This window comes from Vigna radiata, unplaced genomic scaffold (assembly GCF_000741045.1).
Source record: "Vigna radiata var. radiata cultivar VC1973A unplaced genomic scaffold, Vradiata_ver6 scaffold_282, whole genome shotgun sequence".
Classification (NCBI taxonomy): Eukaryota; Viridiplantae; Streptophyta; class Magnoliopsida; order Fabales; family Fabaceae; genus Vigna; species Vigna radiata.
In genome coordinates this window covers 228407-251430 of record NW_014542222.1, presented here as the reverse complement: position 1 = coordinate 251430, position 23024 = coordinate 228407, and the positions used below count along the sequence as shown (strand labels likewise).

General features: G+C 33.4%; 2 protein-coding genes across 2 annotated transcripts; both read right to left on the bottom strand.

Annotated features, from left to right (window-relative positions):
• Window positions 1-1496: 1496 nt before the first annotated feature.
• On the bottom strand, window positions 1497-5894 carry LOC106779481 (SNF2 domain-containing protein CLASSY 4-like). Its single transcript, XM_014667594.2, has 3 exons — window positions 4118-5894; window positions 3891-4037; window positions 1497-3593 (listed from the first exon to the last, which is right to left on the bottom strand). Exons 1-3 carry the CDS (start codon window positions 5489-5491, stop codon window positions 1650-1652), a joined length of 3465 nt encoding a protein of 1154 aa, XP_014523080.1. The 5' UTR covers window positions 5492-5894; the 3' UTR covers window positions 1497-1649.
• A 3208-nt stretch (window positions 5895-9102) lies between these two features.
• On the bottom strand, window positions 9103-20740 carry LOC106779497 (dynamin-related protein 1E). Its single transcript, XM_014667614.2, has 15 exons — window positions 20384-20740; window positions 19688-19751; window positions 19498-19605; window positions 18773-18874; window positions 17445-17495; window positions 17283-17344; window positions 14330-14420; window positions 14184-14248; window positions 13883-14077; window positions 13684-13803; window positions 13518-13588; window positions 11353-11578; window positions 11220-11270; window positions 10774-11142; window positions 9103-9911 (listed from the first exon to the last, which is right to left on the bottom strand). The coding sequence occupies exons 1-15, from the start codon at window positions 20525-20527 to the stop codon at window positions 9783-9785; spliced, it is 1848 nt and encodes a 615-aa protein (XP_014523100.1). The 5' UTR covers window positions 20528-20740; the 3' UTR covers window positions 9103-9782.
• Window positions 20741-23024: the final 2284 nt, after the last annotated feature.

Genomic DNA, 23024 nt, shown 5'->3' with positions numbered 1-23024 from the left:
CAGTCGAAAGTAGCGACGAATGGTCGAAGACAACAACGAACAATCAAAGGCGACGACAAACAACCAGTAACAATAGCGAACAACTAGTTACAACAACAACCAACACAATTCATGTGGAGAACAAATGCAAGGTGCACCTCCCACAAAGAACAAGCAAAGTCAAAAACAACTTCCCCAAAAGAAATTTTGAACCAAACGAGGCAAATTGTAAAGTTGAAATCTCTAATTGGATTTTCTATGTTATTTTATTTTTTTTAATTTCGGCCATGTAAACCAATTGATGTTTGACAGGTAATAGAATTAAAATATTATTAAAAAATAGTCAAAATAAAGCAAATTAGAAAAGGAATTAATACATGTATACCAAGCTTCTCAGTAGCAATGACACCTCTATGTTAAGACAAAATGTGCATAAATAACTTTGGATATTTTCACTTGTTATATATAAAAACTTGCTTTACTTGATTTATTTGATATTTTCACGATTCTAAATTTATTGATTTAACTACTAACATTTTGTATGCGATTTTCTTTTTGCAGGAAATTTCCATGATGCTATAAAAAAAATTTATCATGTGAACGAATGTTTGAGTACATTGACCATTGAAGCCAAATGCACGCAACCCATCAAAACTTACATTACGGACAAGGGGGAAGAAAAGGACACTCAAGCATACTCAACGTTTCACGAGGTTTTGATTGTCTATAATTCTTAGGTTTTTTCACGAAGTGGGTCAGACCGACAAGTGTAAAACACTTTGTATAAAGAAACATCACATGTCATTTCAGGATTCGTTTCTCATCGATAATGAAAGACATAAAATTCATCAAATTCTATAACAGTCAGTCAAGCATGTAGGCAACTCAATGACACTACCAAACTAACACTCAAACTGAGGTAAGTAACTATTCATTGCCGATTAAAAGAAGATTTGGCATCGGAAAAGAAACATGACCAAAAGAATAGCCGAGAGTTTAGTGGGGTGTTGTACTCTGCAATCCTCAACGTAAATACTAATGTCATTATACCCTTCAATTTTAAAGAATCAACTATACTATTAAATTTGGTGGATTTCCATCTTCACAATGCATGTCTTAAAACCAAACATAATGTCAATTATTGGATTTTCATTTTCATCGTGTTCCTTATAAATTGTTGGACTTTTATTTGTCCTGGTAATTTTGTCCTAATCTTTTCATTCCTAAATATCTTTTATTTTAACTTAAAGAAAAAAAGAATATGTATTGTCAATACAGTTTAGACCGTGGCTTGATCTAGAAAACGCTTTAGAGACAAAATTAAAATAAAATAAATATTAGATATGAAAAAGTTAGAAAACATTGTTAAAACTGAAACGAAAATTCACTAATTATCAAAAACTAAAATTATGTATAATCGAACAAGAAAAACATTTTGGGAAACATTTCTATATGTTTAATGTTACGTGAATTATGGGAAAAAAATATTTAATCCAACAAATTCTCATAAACTGTGAAACAAACATGATAGAATAGACTAAATCATGAACTTCCCTCTTCAACTAATGGCAGAAGTTGCGGCAGTCATAAATTGGTGTATAAATAAATTGTGCAGACATAATTTTCAAATCATCCAAAAATAACTTACACAAATTCCAATACTTAGAGCATTAAGAGCCTAAAGTTTCCAAATCTCTGTCCTTTGGTTGAACTAGACATTGACCAAATATGTCCTTGAGACTGTTATGCTGAACCATGAGATCAAGAACTTTATCCTCAAACTTCATTCCGGCATTTTCAAGCTTATCATTTTCAACATTCCTACTTGAGAATACCAGTTCAGATAACCGATCCTTCTCTGACTGTTTATCATATTTTGCACATTCAGGGGTGCCCTGTGCAAGAAGATGATAAGTATAAACAACCCTCTTCTGTCCAAGTCTATATGCTCTACAGATAGCTTGCCTTTCCACTGAGGGATTCCAAACAACATCAACAAGCACCACCCTTGAAGCTCCAACAAGGTTAATGCCTTCAGAAGATGCTTTTATAGAAGCTAGCAACACCTTTGCCTGGCTTTTCGCATCATTGAAATTGTGAATGAGAAATTGCTTTTGCTTTTGATCAAGCTTGCCATGCATATACAACACGTCCGTTCCCACACTCCAGTTGTAGGCTGACTCCAGCTGGTCCCTTATCAAGCATAAGGTATCAATGAACTGGCTGAACACAAGGACTTTCTCATTAACTGCATCACATAGTCTCACAAACTCAATCAGAAATTTGGTTTTGACCCCTTCATAAGAGTGCAATCTAATCTTTTCCAATAGCTTCGAATCAATAACAGATTCTTCTTTCTTTGACAGAGCACAGTTTAGGAAAAGGGAGGGATGAACAGAGGTCAAGGCCAACTTGTGCTCAAAGTTAAGTGCATTTTGAGAACAATCAATGCTCTCCAGAATGCGTTTCTGCAAGCATTCTGGCTTCAAAACCAGCACACAGTCTCTTAAACCAGGAAGGTTCTTCTGAAGAATACTACCTTTGTGAACATGAACAAAGGGATTCATCAGCAGCTTTAGCTGGTTTATCTTTTCATCGGCTTGATTTCCAGCAGAAATGGGTTCCCAACTCTCATCTTTTGAAGCTTTTGTTTCCTGTATCAGTTTGTTTTTCAAGAACTTCTTGAGTTCCTGCGGTATGCTGTCAGGAAAAGATGGTTTCATTAAGCACAAAATATTGTATAGTTCAAGAAAATTGTTCTGGAAAGGAGTCCCTGAAAGAAGGATCCGCTTCTGACTTCTACTCTCTGAGAGAACCTTCCAAATACAGCTTCGCTTGTTCCTTGGTGTGTGGCCTTCATCAAGAACTAATAAATCAGGATAGTCTCTAAGAACATTTCCCAATTCAGTTTCAACACGTTTCTTCTCTTTTCCGATCTTTCTATTTTTCTTCTGTTTTCCATTCTTTCTATTGTTCTTCTCTTTCTCCCCATCTCCTTCAGACTTTCCCCCAGCTAGTTTTTCATAAAGATTGTAGCTGATCAACAGAATGCTCTTCTCTTTGTACCAAGAACACAACTTCAGCATCCTTATGACATCCTTCTTTTGCTGTTGGTTGAATAACCAATCAACTTCCCTAATGGCATGTTCCTTCCCTGTTAATTCAGCATTGTTCAAATTATGGAATGGAATTCCTATGTTCCACTTCCTCAGCTCATCTTCCCAAGTGAGTAATATGTTGGCAGGAGCAATGATAATGGGTAAACAATTAGGAAACACCTGCAAATATGTCTGAAGAAACACCATGGTCAACCTCGTCTTTCCAGTTCCAGGAGCATGAGAAACTATGCACCCACCCTCACTCTCAGGATCAACCATCTTTAACTTCGAAAGTTCAATGGTTCCTGCCAAATTTTCCCAAATAAACTCAAATCCCTCTTGTTGATGAGGAAACAAGCTTTCTTTTATGCCTGGAGTAAGGTCCCAAACTGTGCCATGATTGCGAGACCTAACTGCTTCCCAGTCTTCACCACATTCACTGAAGAGAACCCCATCAAGTCGCGAGGCGTTCCCTCCACCAGACGACACCCTTCTGCCATATCTCTCAGAATCTATCTGCATTATGTGCAATGCACACATCAGAACTTCACATCATACGAGAACATAAAATCACAGCAGAAGTAGTTTATCTAACCCCTATGCTTCCAACACTAGTCAAACACTATTTCAGTTTTTACATATGAAAGAAAACTCAAATACTAAACTATACTGAGCATCATGCTTCAATGCAAAATAAAAATATCTTCCTTTATGCCTAGTTTCACATGTGGAAAGAAGCTACTCTAAATGGGGCAGTTAAAATTCATTTAATAGATCAAAAGAGGTATTTTCAACAAGTTCAAAGAAACTTACAAATGGCGGATACATATATTTAATTTCCGTTTCTACCCAACCACACCATCTACAATATATTCCAATCTGCTCGTTAAAAATAGTGTCATGTTTGCATCGAGGGACTAAATTTTCTTCGGTTTCTCTTGATTCATCTTTCTCTCCACCCTACAGATTACAAAAAGTTAGTAACTTTAAATTTACAAATTCTTAAAATCTAATGACAATTGTTTTCTTCTGAAATTTACCTTAGCTCCAATTTTTTCCGCTTGAAGTAACATTTCCATTTCTTCCCAGAGGATATCCAACTCTTTCTCTGACTCAGATTTCTCAACAAGTTTTTCTTTCATCATGAAATTCCAATTTAAAGAAATTGTCTCCCTTGAACCAAATGGCCGAGTCTCACCCTCACCAACACCAACCTTCTTATCCAAATCTCTTGAAACATCTTTAGCAGAATGACGCTTTCCCCTAAAGCATTCATTGAAAAATTCAAAACAGTGGTTCTTTGTTGTCGATGACATCCTCGGCATTTCATGCAGCTCATCTTTATGTCCTGTTTCTTTAGCATTGGCCTTGACCTTCTTATTTTTCCCACACTTATTGATCGCAGTTGAATTTCTTGTCTCTTTTTGAAAAAACACACTTTGATGATCCCTCACTCCTTTCTCCTTATCCTCTAGTGCATCATCATCAGAAGACACAGAGAGAACTGAACTTTTCCCCTGATCACTCAAAACTTCAGTATCTACTCTGTTTTCTCTTTCTCTATTCTCTTGTGCCCTTTCTGTTTCGTTCTCTGATTTACTAGATGCCACGCTAGCAGAATCACCACCATTCCATTTCTCCACCAACTCCTTCTCTACATGCTTTTTCTTTCTTTCATCTTTCCTTCTCCAAACTCTACTGCTCTCAGATTCACTCACCACCTTTCTTACTCTTTCCTTAACGAGCTTGTATCCCTTCCTCTCATCATCTTCAGAAGAATCACTCTCCTCACTGCTAGAGTATTCACTCTCAACATCATCGTCATCATCCTCCTCGTCAACCTTAAAATCATCGTCACTAGTCTCAACATCCTCACTCTCCGTTGAAGACCACAACGAATCATATCCTTCATCAGAACTACTACGTCCATTCCTAAATGAATGGGGCAACAAAACAACCGGCTTTTCAGGTTTAGTACCGTATTCATCATCATCATCAAAGCTCTTACCTTTATCAGCTCTCCCAGCTGATACAGAACACCCTTCACCTTCCTCATCCCTCTCTTCCTCCTTAACCTGAAAACCCTTAGTTTCGTAACACTTAATCCTCACTTCAGCCCCATCATGATCTTCGAGGTCAACCAACTCTTCAGGGTCAGGATCAGGATCATCTTGAGTCTCTCCCAAATAAACGAAACCGTTCTTCATATCATCTGGTGATGAACATGAAGCCCCAACCCCAGACGCAGATGCAAATTTCTCTCCTGCAGCCCTTTTGCCTTCCAAATTTTCTCCCAAACAAATCACTTCATCATCATCTTCATCCACTTTTCTTCTTTTCCGACCAATTGCCAACTCTCCTCCTACCACCCAAGGGTTCTTGCTTCGAGTCCTACGAGCAACGGCCTGATACATTTTCAAAAGAAAAAACGAAACAAAACAAAGAAAAACTCTTTTTTTTCTTGTATTCTCAAAGACGCAGGGGACGGGAAAGCATGAACTGTTTTATCTCTGGAGATCACCAGGATCAATCTATTGGCCACTAAGCGATAATGTGAAAGTGAAGGAGACGAAGGAGAGAAAGAGTGAGAAGAAACCGTGATGGGGAAGAAAACAGAGTAAGAACAGGAAGAGCATCACGATAGAGTTTCCAAATTGGTAAATAGGAAGAGTATGGCGCCAAGAAAAGAAACAAAAGAAATGCTTTTTTGCAATGCGAAATAATAATTCATAGAAAATCAGAAAGTATCTCCACACAGAAGGCACATACTGACAAAAAAAATCTCCTCAGGACAAGAATATCAATGTTATGTTTCAAATCTCTAACTAAAAGCAACCTACCAAATTCAGCTAAATTTCATTTATCACACTTTCAAGTGAATAGTCCTTTTTCTCCCTTCATTTTACGTTTTTTCTTTTAAATTAAGAAGAAAACATTGGTTAATCTTCTAAATCTATGTCCATCAATATAGATCACAAACATACAGGATTAATGCATGTTCATCATAGATAACAAGCATGCATATTATTATTCCTAGATATTTGTTGAGTATTTTCTTACTTTTCTATTGAAACTAATAATGCATAAATTAATAACATGAATAATGTTGTAGATTTTCTTAAAATATTTAACTTCTTATTTTATTATTATATTTTTCTTTCCTATACTTATTTCTTCTTCTTTATTTTTTTATTAATTAATTTCCAAAATTAAATTTGTAATACCATTCCAAGGTATGAGAAAATGTCGATTTTAGTTAGAGAAATTGTTTCCTTACACCAATACAATAATTTTTAAGAATGACAATATACATAAATAAAATGAACCTAAAAGAGCAAATAGCATGTGTTATGAAGTCTACATCAAAAATCAAAATTGATTAAAAGGGAGAAGTAAAGGAAATAAAAGAGACTAAAAAAAGTCTAACTTATTATTACAACTAAGTTATTCCTATATTTCTCAAATAACCTTTTAAGAATTCTGTACAATTTTTTGTTTATTTTAAAAATATATTTTTGCAGTGAAAACCAAATTGAAAAAAAAAAAAAAAAAAAAAAAAAAAAAAAAAAAAAAAAAAAAACTATCACTACAATTTATTCTCTTCAGTTATCATCTAAACACATTAAAAAAACTTAAATATCACCACAATTTACTTTACTATTATTAGAAAAACACTTTGTCACAAGATGTGTTCACATTTTTCTAAAATATTAAAAAAAATGTAGGTTGTTATTGATACTGTAATTAAAATGATATAAAAGAATAATTCTCTGAATACATTTTAAATATGTTTCGTTTGTTCAATGTAAAATAATAAAAATAAATAAAAATTGAATGAAGCACTTGTAGGAACGTTATATATTATATATAAAGGAAATGTTTATACTGATATATAATTTTGGAAAAAAAGAATTATATGCATCAAATGAAAATTATTTTTGATATATTATTATAAACACATTTAGAATCACATAGATATAATCTTGAATAAAGGAGACATGTTATTCTCAGGGAGAGGAGGAAGTCTCTCATCATATAATAGCGAATTAGGTTTGGTACACTCAGTGTCTACCTAATATCCATCCACTATTTAAGAAAATTCACTCTATAATATGTCAAGTATTTAAATACTCACATTATTATAATCATTTCAGGTATCTATAGATACCTACATATTTTTTTTAGTTTCTAAATAAAATTATTTAAAAACAAGTATTTAAAATATAAATTTAAATTAAAAAAATCAATTTAAAGTAAAATTTAAATAAAATTACACACGAAACTATTAATGTAAATAAATTATCTTTCTAAAATATAAATTTAAATTTAAATGAATTGCACAAAAACATAAATTTTAAAAATAGTTTATTTATATCAAAATAAAAAATATATTATTTTTCAAATGAATTCAATTTATAAGCAATTTTTTCATATTAATATTTTTCTTACCAATCATTTTATTTCTATCTATTGGTTTTACAAAAAGGTATACTAAAATAAAATTCATTAATAGTGATTATTCGCAAATTGGATAACATGATATCTATACCAACCCATTATTAAATGGATAATTAAATATATGTACTCTTACTCATTGTCCATGGATATTAGTATTCATTATAGATTTTATCTAAAGATATTTACAAGCACAAATTGTTTTTATTATCTCTAACCTTTCAAGAAAGAGACAAGTTTTATTTTATCCACATTTCATAAAATTTAATATTGGTTTCACAACGGAAACTAATTGATAAAATTTTTTTTACAATTAAAACTAATTAACTGCGAACTTTATTCAAGGACATAAAGTTGTTGAAAACATCATCAAGCCATTAAAAATGTATTTTGATCATTTTGTGTTATTATTTTTCTTTTAAATACAATTATATTAAAGATATTAAGCATATCAATTTGAAATATTTTCCTTTTAGAAAAAACTTAGTAGCTCACGGGTAAGCCTTTCACAAAAAGATTATTGCATAAACAACTTATTGAGCATGTTAAAAACAGTCATTATTAATAATCATAATTTATAAGTTTAATGTTTATTTTCTTTCATTAATTCACATTTTGAACTTATCTAGACAATTTTTCATTACATGCTTTATGTATTTGCAGGCGTGTTTGTGTTAGAGTAATTTAATAAATACATTTTATTAATAAAGACATTATGTTCATGTTAAGAAAACCAAATATGTAGTACTTAACAAAAATGATGCCATGATGTATGTATATTTGTAAATGATATAAATATTTTTTGGATATTTAACTGATTAATTATTACTTTTGATAAAAAAATTAAAATCATTATTATTTTTACATGTTGAATTACATTATGATAATTAATAATTAAAGTTTAATTTGCAAATATTAATTATTTAAGTTAGAAATTTATTATTTATATATATATTTATTTATTTTTCAAATAATACCATGCAAAAAAAATCTTTCATATTATTTTTTATTTTATCTTTTTATCAAAAACAAAAATGGGTTAACAGGACAATCTATCCTATCTCATCCCATACAGACTGAAAACACCAATCCAACCCTTCCAGCCCCTCAAATTGTCACCCCTATCTAAATCTTTTATATAATATTTTCAGAATAATTTTAATCCCCTTAATTAACTGACATTATTTCTTAATGAAATTGAAATAACTGTGTAAAAGTAGTTTAAACTAAAGGAGATTGCGTACTAGCAGTGTAAAGTAATATTGCCCTGCAATCATAAATCATCATTGATCATAAGTGGATTATCTTTTCCAATAAAACTTTAAAAACCAACTCCAATAAAAATGTAATATCAGGTTTCGAGACAATTGAAGACACCTATAAGAGCACAGTTGACAGTATAAAGTTTTATGGCCAATTGAACGAAACCATCATACCATGATAATTAAAATTAAAATAATATCTGACGAGTGCAAAATAAATGAGTATTTGAAGGAAATCTGCAAAGTAATCAAATTTGCAGGAAATCTGCAAAGAAAATCAAATTTGAAGGAAATCTGCATAGAAAGAATGATGATAAAACCATAATAGAATAGATATGGCACTTAAATATACAGCTATTGACTAAGTAAAGCAGAGCGCCTAAAAAAAGCAAGAGTAAGTATCGCTGTACAGGAAACTAGAATCTACAAAGTATGTAGGCATACTTTCCGTCAAGCAGTTCTGCTACAATCCATCCGTCAAAACACGACATTCTTCTTATAGGTGTGTTCTCATGGATTCCTTCATCCTTTGGCAGACAAACTTATATAAACTTCAACTTTGCCACATTAACATGATCAGCTGAAATACCTTGGATGAGCTATTGTTGTCTCTGAATTTGTGTCTCTTCCTCGTATTGTCTACTTTGCCGGTGTAATCTATTCTTATGGGATTGCCTTCTCAACCAGTTTGTTGTTTGACAGTTCAAGCTCAAGAAAACAAAACAAGCATTGGAACACCAAATTCAAGACTCGATAATGTTAACAACCAAGAATAAGATTACAAAGAATACACAAATTATATAATCAAAGTGAAGACCATTCTTCTGTGTTGATGTACACTACAATTCAGACAACCAAATCAACTCCAATCTTACCCTACAGACAAACACTACAAGAGCAGTAAATGAGTAGATTACATCAGGGTCCAGCCAACCCATAACTGATCGCTATCGTACAAGACTAGGAAGACACTCAGTTAGCACCAAGCTCATCGTACCCAGGAAACAGAATCAATTTCATCCCGTGCTGCTTTATATAGTTCAAGCCTTTTCGCACACTGTTGTCTCCTCTCCATCAATGCTGGGTCTTCATCTAACATTTGCGACAGCTGTTTACCCTATAGCAGGTAATATCTTATCAAGAATATGTTGTCAAACATCAAAACAAAGGAGGATTTAACATTTGTCCGGATACAACTCTGTAATTTGCCTTGGCATCCACTTAGGACTATTTCATTAACATTGCTAAGCTTACAAACGAAATAAAAGGATTTTAATATTTATTATCATTTATATTAATATAATTTAAACTTCAGAAGCATACTATCCGATGAAAGCCTACTGTGTAACCCTTCCATGGTAAAGGTATTTGAACTATACCTTTACCATCAAGAACGTGCAACTGTCTGTCTCCGAGTATGACACTAACCCTAACAGTATAGAGTAGGTTTTGTCTAAAAAGTGTGAATATAAGATAAATAAAATATTAGAGGCAACTCAATACTTAGGGTTGATGTTGTCACAATCTGGGTTATAACTTACAGCTTCATTGAAGTTATTGAACTTCAACAATTTGTATAGTACAATTGCAAGGTATGGGACTTCCGTCCCACACTGAAAGTATGAATATATAATTTGAGGTTAACAAGACCCTAGGCTCTCCAACTACAAAACAAAATTTTAATAGTGTGGCTCTCCTTAGGTTATTATCAATAGGGATAAAGATTTCCGGAATCTCTTCAAGGTAGCAACACAAGTGTGGTGACATTTGATTATTGCAGTGTCTGCCCAGGATAAGTTGGAGTGGTTTAATACACAGCTACCCTATGTGTAGATGCCCGTGGATATGGGGTATGTGATCTAGTCTAGGCTTTATGAGGTCTTGGAAGGGTGATTTACCTATAGTTATGATTCTCCATTAAGAAAAAAGTTATACTTTCTTAAGTGATAAAAAGAAAGAAAAGGGAACATAGAATATACCTCCTTCTTCCCTATTTGGGTATAGAAATGGTTAAGCAAAGACTGTTTTGCTTGTTTGACCTGGCAATGAACAACAGCCTTTGGAATTGTGATTCTAAGCGTGTCTGCAACCAACCCTATATATGATGACACATTTGATGCAATTCTCCTGAAATGACCCTCTGCATAACGATCAATGTTTGAGGGGGCAGGAGTTGCAGATTTTTCCACTTCTTGAGGAAGTTTCCGAAAGAAATCCACAGTGAGATAAGAAGACTCCATGTCTACAAGCCGAAGATTTGTCTTCTTACTCTCTTCACGAAACCTTTCTAAAGCCTCATTTGCTGCTGCAGCTAGTTCAGCTTGAAATGTTGGAAAGCGTTTCAGTTCCTGCAGTAACATATTAGTATCTCCGCAAATTGTGCAGACAATTTATGAACAAGGTAAAACATACTTCCAAAAGTTACCTGAGTTTCAGCTATTGATTTCCTCACAAGTTCTTTTAGAACAAAGTTAACCTACAGAAAATCAAGATCAGTCAATTTAATTATTCGTGTTAGATCAAAATTAAAAACCAGAGAATACAAGTGGACTGTATACAGCATCAACTGAAGCTTCAGCTGGGCCTCTAAAGTATCCAAGAGCCCCCTCAATCAAGCGCCTGTAACCTTGCTCTGGAGCAATCAAGTGAGGTTGGTAACCATCAGCCTCTGACACTACCTTCCTTACATTCTGGAGAGAAAGATGCCGATCAAATGGAAGCTTCCGTAGAGCAGCAGGAAGCTGATTGTCAAAGACATTATATATCCTATCTCCTCCAGGCCGCCTAAGAACAATAAAGAACATTATTATTCAAATAGAGACCTAGCAATTAGCTCATCATCAATGACAACAAACTGACAATCTCCACAATTGGCTATTTTCACTTTAGCATATGCAGTGGGCAAACCACATCATAAAGGCGTTGTTGAAAGCCATTCCCATTCCGCAAAGTATATCATTAATCATTTCAGGTAATAAATAGTAATACTAAATGTTGAAGATCTCACATCAACTACAAATATGATCAAATTATAATATTAATAGGATATCAAAGTCTATCCAAATGAGATATGTTGGGTCTATCATGCCAATGTTACCTACTATTAGACCACCCATGAATATTCATTTACCCACCTAAGATGTTGAGTCCTCAACATGAGGTGTCTTGAAGATCCCACATCAACTAGAGATATGGTCCATCATAATATGTAAATCGGTGCAAACCTACCATGCAGAACAATTTTGATGTTGAGTTGGTTTGTCCACTTCGAAAGACAATTTTGACTTCCTCAAGAAACTGGATATAGTAGTTTGTCTAGAATATTAGCAGCCCAAAAAGCAAAACCAAGGAACTAGACAGTTGAGAAAAAGAGTGTATTATTTCAAGACTGCAAAATCTCATATGATATAGATCATCCATCGATGTTGAAATATTGAATACTTCAAACCATATGCTTTTTAGTAAAAACATCTCCATTTAGGAACAATAAACACTGGCCATTGATAATCAGTACAATGGTTCAATATTGACCTTAGATTCCCCCCACAATCTGAAATTATTTTTGAGGGATCAATAGAATGGCTGTAAGAACCCCTGCAAACAAGCTCAATGTGCATATACAAAAGAAAACACCTCTCCCGGGAAAAAAAATCTCCTCAGAGAAAAATAACTCTCTTCCCCTTTATCACATCAACCCAGCCTCCCTCCCTGCAGACATGCTAACAACCTGGCAACTCAGCTCGTCCACAACCCAGACTCCTTAGAGTCCAATAGCTGACTTTTTGACCAGTTATCTAAAGCAGTTCCTGCTACTGTAGCATTAAGACCAAGGATCCTATTAATAACCTTCTTGTTGGCTTTTGTGCTGGTAGAAAGTTAGATGCTTCTCAGGGACCTTTGTGTTCAATGGGCTAGCCCAAGATAGAGGAGAGACTACTATAAATCCTAAGGATAAGTTTAAACTGATGGAAATAGATGCAAAGGAATGACAGTGGGATGGTAATTGTGTTTCGTTTTGGGTCATTCTAATTATTCCAAACATAGACTAGAAGTTGGTCAATCAATTGAAGTTGAATGATATTAATTTGTGAGGAAAAAATTTAATAGATTTCCTTAGACTGAGTGAAGGGAAAACAAAAACCCCTTTAGTGTAAATGAGGGTAAAATACAAATTTTGTTCACTTAAGTGCGCATTGAAAAGGACTTTGGTTTTAAAAAGAGATGTAAATCTCCGCAGAATCACCGCAGAATCATCTTGATTCTCAGCCCACTGCAATCCACGCATCTATGGCGACCAAAGCAAATGAACTAGCATCAGACCTATGCAAGGTTACTCTTAACTAGAGCAGCACTGTTACTTAGCAGTATTAGCTACTATAATGCATAGAAAATTTTTAATTGAGGTCGGTATTTACATTCCTTGTTATGATTTGATGTTACTCGTACATCCCTTACACAATCCCACGTAGGATCCACAAGTTTCATAACCTTGGTAAACTCTTATTTGGATTCTATAAGAAAAAGACAATAATCTTATTCACTAGATCAATTTTAAGTGTATGCATAGCTCCCAAATCTGGACAAAGAGAAATGAATCAATTTCATTCACCGTCTACAAATCCTTCCAATCAAAGATGTTTTATCACCGATACCCTCCCTTCCCCTTTTCAAATTGCACTCAAACATAGCATAAAAATGGAATACAGTAAAAGAACATATTTACCCTCCATCTAAATGCTCCTTGAATATCCTTTCAAATGCTCGGCAAAGTTCTAGGATGGTGTATAATTGAGCCTGAATAAGAAATCAACATTCAACAAATACTTAGAAGGACATCATGAAAAGAGTTATACTTTTCAAAGAAATCGTTACAGGTTTAAAGCACTCACTCCAGCATCAAGAGCAATAGGCCTCCCAAGATGATCCATCTCTGATTCAAGTTCCTCAATGCTTTTGTTTATTAAAGATGTTATACTAGGTATCCTTGCCCTAATTACTGACTCCAAATGCTGCAGAATAAGTTCATGGGGTTAAAAGTACAACTTATCTCAAAAAAGGATTAGCAAAGAGTATCTTCAAAAAGAAAACCTGTGAGAGAAGTTTTGCAAGGTATTCTGAACCCATTTTATTGGCCAAGTGCCCATAATCAGAACTGGAAGCAAAATACTCACGCTCCTTACGTCGAGCAACAATCATATCAACATTTCTATTGATATCTGCTTGGGATCGATTTACTATCCCAACCCAGGGATGTTGCAACCGATAAGACCTTCCTTCAAGGACCTTGAGGGGATAAAAGCGAAAATGAGGATTAGTTAGTATAATTTTACCGGCACAGTTCAGATTTTAACATTAAAGGTACATGCATCAAATCAAAAAGAAAGATTACATCTAACGCATTAGTTCCTTTGTCCATCAAATCTAGCTTTGTCAACACCCCAAATGTCCTTTCACCTAGCCAGATTACAGGTAAACTTTAGTAAAATATGACAAAGCAAGGTAATAATGTCCATTACACGAAGCAATCAAAAGTACCTGTGGGATCAACTTCCCGAGAAAGTTTAATAGCATCAGAAGTTGCAATATCTTGATTGGCTGGTGATATTGCTAATATGATGCAATTAGGCTGTTGAACATAAAGTAATTGATTAAAGAAAATAGATCATGCGAGTAGTTTATTTTAAGATACGAGGAAACAAAACACCGCCATCAATTGAAATATAGAGAAAGCAATGTTGTTAAGAAATAGATTCACAATAATAAACTCACAAAATAAATGTGAAGCTGTTAGGCGTCTAGATAGAGGAAACCAGGAAAACGAATGCAAACACCCAGACTCACTGAATAGATCTCGTATTATTGATTCTAGGAAACAAGTACAGCATGAATGCATCCAAGGGACAATCTTCCCTTCACACACGATGTATATGATCCTGTCAACAATTCTCCAATCATCCAAAAAATGTCCCGAATACAAAAACCTCCCAACTATATGTAGAAAGTCTCACTCATCCTAACAACCCAACCAACAACTACTTTTTAATATATTTCCTCCTAACATACACATTACATATCCTATTAGAAACAAAAGGTCATCATATAAGAAATTATGATGTTCCATTGAATTAAATTGTAATAATATTTAAGTAATACACTAAAGAGCTTCAAAACAATATTCCAAACTACCAACTGATTCCCAGACTTGTGACATAAAACAAACGAGAAAGTTAACACATTATTGTTTATTGTTAATTAAGTCATACTGAATAGTTTTATCACGTTGAGACATAAACACTTCTTGACTAAAAAATGTTCAGCCCCATTAGCATATCATTTTGGAGTACATCCTACAGGAACATAGTGTAGCCAGAGATGGCAAAGTGTACCCAGAACCTTCAGGTACTCCCAAAAATATCTGCAAATGAATAGGGTAAATACCTGCTTGTTTGTGGATGGGTTCAGGGCAGTAAGTTACCCGCAAAATTTAATGAGTACAGGTTCAAGTACTGTATTGCCAAACCCGCCCCCTCACCTTGTGTGTTAGAGCATTATGTTTCCAATATTTTTTGTTGTGACTAACATTTGAATGACTTAAGGTTGTAGTTTTAATATTATGTTTTAATAGTTTCGATGTTTTAGGCAATTTATAGTAAAACCACTATTTGGTTTCTAATTAAAAAATCATAATTACAAAACAATGATAATTGTAGAAATAATATAATTTTTATTTTTATATTTGTGCACAATATTATATTTCATTTTGTGTGAATATATAATCAATTATTTTTATACTTTTTTTGTGAGTTAAGATGTTATACAGCTTCTCCAACTTTTATAAATTTAATTTTTTATACATTTGCATAATTTTTTGTTCTTATAAATGTGTTTTATTGATGTTTGAACATAAGAATAAAATGGTTTTATTTATGATATGGCTGTGCTATACAAAGAGGTAGAATGAAAAATTATATTGAAAATCCTTGTCAAAAAAATGGTAAAAGTTTGATTGCATATATATCTACATATTTTTTTCATAATGGAGATGTCATTGTAGAAATAATTCAAAATTAAAATGGAGATGTCATAGTAGAAATAATTCAAAATTAAAATTTAAAATGTAAATAAAACAATTGAAATTCAGAAATTAAATTATAGTCTATAACAAATATATACATACTCATAATTTTAAATTTGTAAATAATAAACACAAGTCAAAGTGACAATTTCAAAATTTTAAATTATGATAACATGTTTACCATCGTAAGTGTCTCAGTACTAGTAATACAGTTATACATACATCCATACATACATACATACATACATATATATATATATATATATATATATATATATATATATATATATATAATACCTAATGTAAATAATTATATAACATTATTTAAATTTTAAAGACCATAAATGTTTACAAAATTGCTGTTATGGTTATGTTTGAATGACTCAAACCAAAGATATGCTTAGTTGATTTTAATTTTACGTTTTTTATGTTATTTTAGATCAGTAACAGTGAGATTTCAGTTTATTAAAGGAAAAATATTTTTTTAAAATTTTTATTAAAGGAATCTATACATAAGTATGGATGGTGTCTACGAGTATATATACATAGGTACCCAGCAAGGATGGAGATTAAAATTATACCTGTGCCGGAATACCAAGCATGGATGGGGTTTAAAATTGATAACTGGCAGGAGGGGGTGCAACCAGTACCGTTAACTTTTTTAAAATGTATGTACTAGGAAGGGTACTATAGTACTACCCTACCCATTGTCATCACATGCGTGTAAATACTAAAATTTTAGACACGTTAGCCTTAATAGTCCCAGCCTAAAAGGAACAATAACTAGCTTAAGGGATAACTAAAGACAAGTGAAAGAAAATGTAATTTTTCCTGTATTGTTTTCCCATGGTCTGATATTTTACTAAGAATTTGGAGCAGGGGCTGGAAACACTGCATGAGAGTGGAAAGAGAGTGGAAAAAGAGTGGACTTGTCTGAAATGACTACGCAGATTCAATTAATTATCGAACTTAGTTGGCACATAAAACAAAAGTGCTCACTCGCAGAAATCAATGTTGGCTAACCCTATCTGTCAAAAATGGAATTCAAGTTGTAGTTGAACTATTAAATCAAACTACAAGTAGCAAATAATTTCTCAAATTAGATCATATAATTGTCTATACCATTCTCACCTGTTTGGTAATGCAAATAAATTATTAGAAAATACAGGGAAATTTGGTATATTATATAAATTTTAAGGTCAGGTGAGGCTCCTCGGCCAGTGAAAGCTTCCAGCTCAAGGAGCACTTGCTCATATGCTTAAAGGGGTCCATCAGATATAAAAAGTAAAAATAAATGATGCTAACATACATCCGAACTGTTGTAATTCAAATAGATTAAAGGCAGACATATTGTGATCACACCAAAGACATGTCCAATATATATTAACTGCCTAAGAGAAAAACGTTTTTCACCTTTTCAACATATGATCGAACCATAACTTCAATTTCTTGAACAATACTCTCAGGTTGTCCCTCTGAAGAAGATGGACACAATTGTCAATCAAAGATAAAGATTATCATTTGATCCAAACACTTGATTTCTAACTAAAAATAGGAGTTAAATACAAAGCATACCTACGGCCACTTTAGTCAAACCCGGTAAATCAATCAATGTTAGATTGACAACTGTTCAAGAGACAAAAAGGAAAAGGCGGTAAAATTAGTCAGATAATAAAGGAATCATATTAGGTATGATAGCTGTTCAAATTTTCAAGCTCGTTAAAATAGTTTTGCACTGTGTTAAAAGTATAGTTTCATCTTAGGAGTAAGTAAAAAGAGAAGATAGCTAACAATAAGATGGAATATATTATTGACTGCACATAACATAATACAAGACACTAGCCAACTAAAATAACACTACCGTTTATATATTAATTAGGTCTATAAGTCATATTTGAAAAAGAGGGTAAAAAAACAATTGGTTACATCGCACTAAGAGAGTGGGGAGGGTGATATGGGAATCACGCATTGGGGCTAAAAGGGAGAGAGAGGAAATGGGTATATAAGGAGGGAGGGTAATGAAAATGGGGGAATTATTGAGGTTTTAGGTGGTGATTTTGAGTAGAGGCAGGCACTTCTCATCATCTAGGTGTGTGTTTGCTTTTACAATCTTAGTGGCTATTCCATGCTTGTATGGAGATTATTTATATCCATGGCCATAAGTTGTTTCTCTATTAGATTTCTCTAATCCATTATAGAGGAATTTTATTCTGATACGCATACTAGTACCAGTTTAGCTGTTTCTCTTGTTTGATATCTTGTATCCTATCATCCTGTCTTTTTATAGACAAACTGGGCATCGTTTATAATTACATCAACCGGAGTTTGTTTTGGGATTGGGGGAGGCAGGATGCCGGGTTAGAGATATAGTGCCTGCATGTATCACTGATTCGGTATTCTAATTCAGTATGGCAATTGTATAATAAATAATCTAGTATCTGTAATATCAGTTAGTTATATCTCTGTTGCAATTGTGCTGGGCCTGCACGGCTAATATTCTAACTGCCCTAACTAACTTCTTGTATTCTAACACATTGGTTGAAATTCTTTTGCCTTAGATTATGAGTAAAGTCATTATATTCCAAAAACTTGTGGGATTTTTTACATAAAATATAAAGTTATGACAATTTTAGTTAGCATTAACTATTTTACCAAATTTTATTGGTCTTGATGACTGAGATATTTGTTTCTTATATATAGGGTCAGGTAGTAACGTTCTAGGGTATTTTGTCCAAGATTTCTTCATTTTATTCTTATTTTCACCTCTCAAGAACCACTTGAACCCATCACAATATTAGATATTAAAATAAATTAAATATTAGCTCAAATCTATTTTTTATGTTTAGTTTCAATTTTTAAAATATCTTTGATAAAAAGGAAGAGACAATGAAAGAGATGGGTACCATTTGGTGAATAGATGCTAAGATGAATTGGAATGGGAGATATTTGTTTCGTCTTCCCTGTTAGTCTATCAGTTTCATCCTGAATTTCTTGGCGGACCAAAGCTGCAACAAGAAAATTTGTTTTAAGAAATGAAATAACATAGATTCTATACATATATACATACATACATACATACATACATACATACATACATATATATATATATATATATATATATATATATATATATATATATATATATATTATGCCACAGAACACTGATAAAAAAATCAACTCCACAAAGTTATAAATCATATTAGCATGTGAACAGTGTCACAACGAACAAGTATCATATGATAAAGTGCTAGCCAAACACAATCGTAACACTTGATCAAAGGTTCTGTTTAGAGTATTGATTGAATCTCAAAAAGAATTAGAATTTGTTGAACACGTTGAAAATTGATTTGTCTGTAACCACAGGGACACATGAGGGCAGCTATAATATTATCATTAAAAAAAATGAGATAAATGCACTAGATATAAACATAACAATGGAAAATTAAAAGAAAATGAATCCGGTGGCAGGGGGCACATTAGTGAACATGCAATTTACAAACAAGCACAAAAGATGCTAACAAGTCTTCAAATTCTTTTACACGCTACCAGAAAACATAAGTCATCCTATAATTAGCCAAAAACATGTCATTCCCGTATATTTAAAGAGTGGAGTGGGCTACAATCATACAAAAGTCAGTAAACTTCCTCCTCGGCAGATGAAGAAACTCGGCATACTCTTGTGACCCTGTTTCCAATTTATGAAGCTGCAATACCAATGGACGCCTTGTCACAATCCCTGTAGTCCATTCACAAAAAGTAAAATGGATAAGTCCAATAATTCGTTAAAATGAAAAAAAGAAGAAAGAAGATAATCAAACCTGATCCTCTAGGCAAAAAGTCACGACCAACAATGCTCTCCAAAACGGAAGATTTCCCTGAACTCTGCTCAAATTTCAAAAGATATAAAAAGAGAAAGTGAATTCGAACCTACACTCAAAATTCCGATGCTAAAATAAAATTAAGCAAAACTAAACAGTTTTCTCAAACTCCACTCATTTTTTTCTGAAAGAAAAAAGGAAAACACAGACTCTTCAGACTCATATCATGCATAAAAAATAAACAAAAAATAAAAACAAAGGCTCCTAAAAAAACTGTTTAGTCTACTCTATTACTGAAAAAAAAAAAATAAAGCGCTAGAACTACACCCTGAAGATTACATTATAACAATATGAAAAGAACCCATTTCCAACTATCTAATTGATTCTACTTTCTCCTCCGCAAGTTTCGAAATTTCATACACACACACAACCACCGAGCAAAAACACACAGAAAAAGATACCTACGACCAGAACCACTCTCCAAACTAAACACTGAACTCAACTCAATCAAAGAAAAACATAATTCAGAAACACAACTAGTTTGTTCGAAAAATCGATTGTTGAAAAACGCAAAAGCAGAAACCCAAAAATCGTTTACTGAATCTCAACCTTTCATTCTCCGTCAAAAAAATTTAAGAGCGTTGAAATTTAAAATTAAAAAGCAAAAGAAAAAAAAAAGGATTAGTTGAGACGAACCTGGCCACCAACAACAGCAACAGAAGGAAGAGCTTCCCAGAGAGAAGAGAAGGTGTTGTTGTCACCACCCCCATAGTCACCGAGCACCGTGCAAGCCCTCTGAATTCGGTTCACCAGCCCAATCAAGCTCTCCATGGTCGTCATCTTCTTCCACGAAACCCTAGAATCCCCAAACGAGCTGAAACGACGACGTAGAACGCGAACACGAGGCAGAGCACCAAAACGCAACGTAGATTCTAGAGAGAGAGTGAAGTGAGAGAAAACATGATGGGAGAGACTTTCGTGTTCAAACAAAGGTCATGCACTGCACTGGTCACCACTAGTTGAGTAGAAAACCCTGAAAATTACGAATATGCAATTATAGCTCGATGCTCACCGTTTTAGACGTTTTCTTGTCTTAACGAAAGTTCTATTGCGTTTTCGAAATTTGAAACTGGTTGGGGTCCACCAACGTTGCTGTGTGTGACTTTACACGAATGCACTCTGAACGTTGACAACAACGCGCCAATTTCAACGTTCATTGTCTTCACATTAACATTTAACACCCTTCTATTTTTTGTTTTATAGAACACAACGTAAGAGATAAAAAGTACTTAAAAGTTTTAATGATCTGTAATGTATTAATAAAATGGAAGTTATGAAAGTAAAAAATTTCAATTTGATTTAAAAACAGAATCAACTTTATTTATAGTAAATTATATAACAAACTAAATGTCCATAAAATTTAATTTAAATGCATTTAGTAATACATAGATAACAACTATCAATTGAATATAAACTTTATAATGATAATAATTTTGTAATTTTTTTTAACAGTTTGAGTTATTTCAAAAGTAATTTTAATTAATGGTATATATATTATTTATATCCGCAATTAAGATTGTGGGAGCAATTTTTCCACTAATTTTTTAGATTTTTTATATTGATATTTCAATTTTTTAATCCTGAATAAGAAATTATGCAATACGTTTAAGAGTCTAAGATTATCAATGAATCAAGTTTTAATCCTAGATACAAACATTCAATAGATATTAAATTTCAAGTATAAATTTTAAAAATAGTTCTCAATACCTCAAAAATCATAAATTAAGCATGAAAACAATCCACATCAAGTATTAAGCAGGGAAATTGAATAGTAACATGAATTGGAAAAGCATATATCATTAATAGTTCAAAATTGCAGAAGAGTTCAATATTTTACAACTAATATCAACAAATAAAAATAGTTCGAAGAACTTAAGGTTCTACAAATTGAAGAGATAGGGGAAAAATGAAAACCAAAGAGAATATGGAAGCCCTCTATCAAGGTTCTTGAGAGCTACTCATGCTCCATTTAAAATGATATCTTGCACCATACTCTGAAAATCCTATCTTGGTGAAGAGAGTTTGACATGTGGCCCTCTAACTTTTAGAAAAATTATCCTCCTAGAGTGTCATGTGGAAAGCCACTTTAACAAAAGTTTCTCACTAGAAAAATGACACATGACCACTACTTTTGTAAGAAAACTCTCCACTAAAAAATTGCCATATGGAAAGCCACTTTAGCAAAAGTTTCCTACTAGGAAAATGACACATGACCGCTACTACGAAAATGACACATGACCGCTACCTTTATAAGAAAACTCTCCACTAAGAGTTTGTCATATGGCCACCATGTCTCATATAGGATACCCTCCACTTAGCTAGGTTACCAAATTAATCACTCAAGATTAACTTAAATTAGGCAAAAATATTGTCCTACAAATGATTTTCAATAATTAAACTAAAAAAATTATTTATAAGCTTATTCTTTGTTTGTTAAGCCATTACTTGTATATAGCAGAAGGAAAACTGGTACACAGACCGGTTCACAGCCTAACTGCCAAGGCAGTTAGATTGGGTAGTTAGGAGGTTTGTATATAAGAGTTGTGAGATTAGTTTGAGGGGTTAGCAAAGTAAATACCATTGTTTGACAGGAACGTGTTGTCCTGATCAGGGGGAGGTTAGGCTCTCTACATTGTATTCTTGATTGCTCAGTAATACAAAGAGGTTATACAACATTCTTGGGTGGGTGTTTTGTGTGGGTGAAGTGTGTTTTCCATAGGTTACCAATTAGGAACCTATCATTTGGTCCGACCTACCGGATCCAAGGAAGAGGGGAATCAGTGATGGAAAGTCAAACGGAGGGAAGATTGAACAATTTGGAGATTACCGTGGAGGGAATCAAGGATGAGACAGCGGCGATCAGGCGTGATCTACAATAATTGATGAGAGGGATGAATGGAGGTAACAATAATCAAGGGGGTGGCTCTAAAGGAAGTAGCAATTCGGTGAACGATAGTCAAGAAAGGCACAATAATGGGGGAATTCCCCAAAATTGGAGGAAAAGGGTTGAATTGTCGTCGTTTGGAGGAGCAGAACCGCATAGTTGGATTAACCGGGCTGAACGGTTCTTCGATATACAAAAAGTGGCGGAGGAAGATAAGGTGGAATTGGCCTACATTAGTATTGGAGGGAGAAGACCAAGAATCATTCTTGGATAGGTCTGAAGGTAGGACTGATTAATCGCTTTGGAGGTGGGTTTAGGGGAACTGTTTACTGTTGGCGGAGGACGAGGGGGAAGAATCGAAGGAAGAGGTTGGCGAGGAGACAAAACCCATGG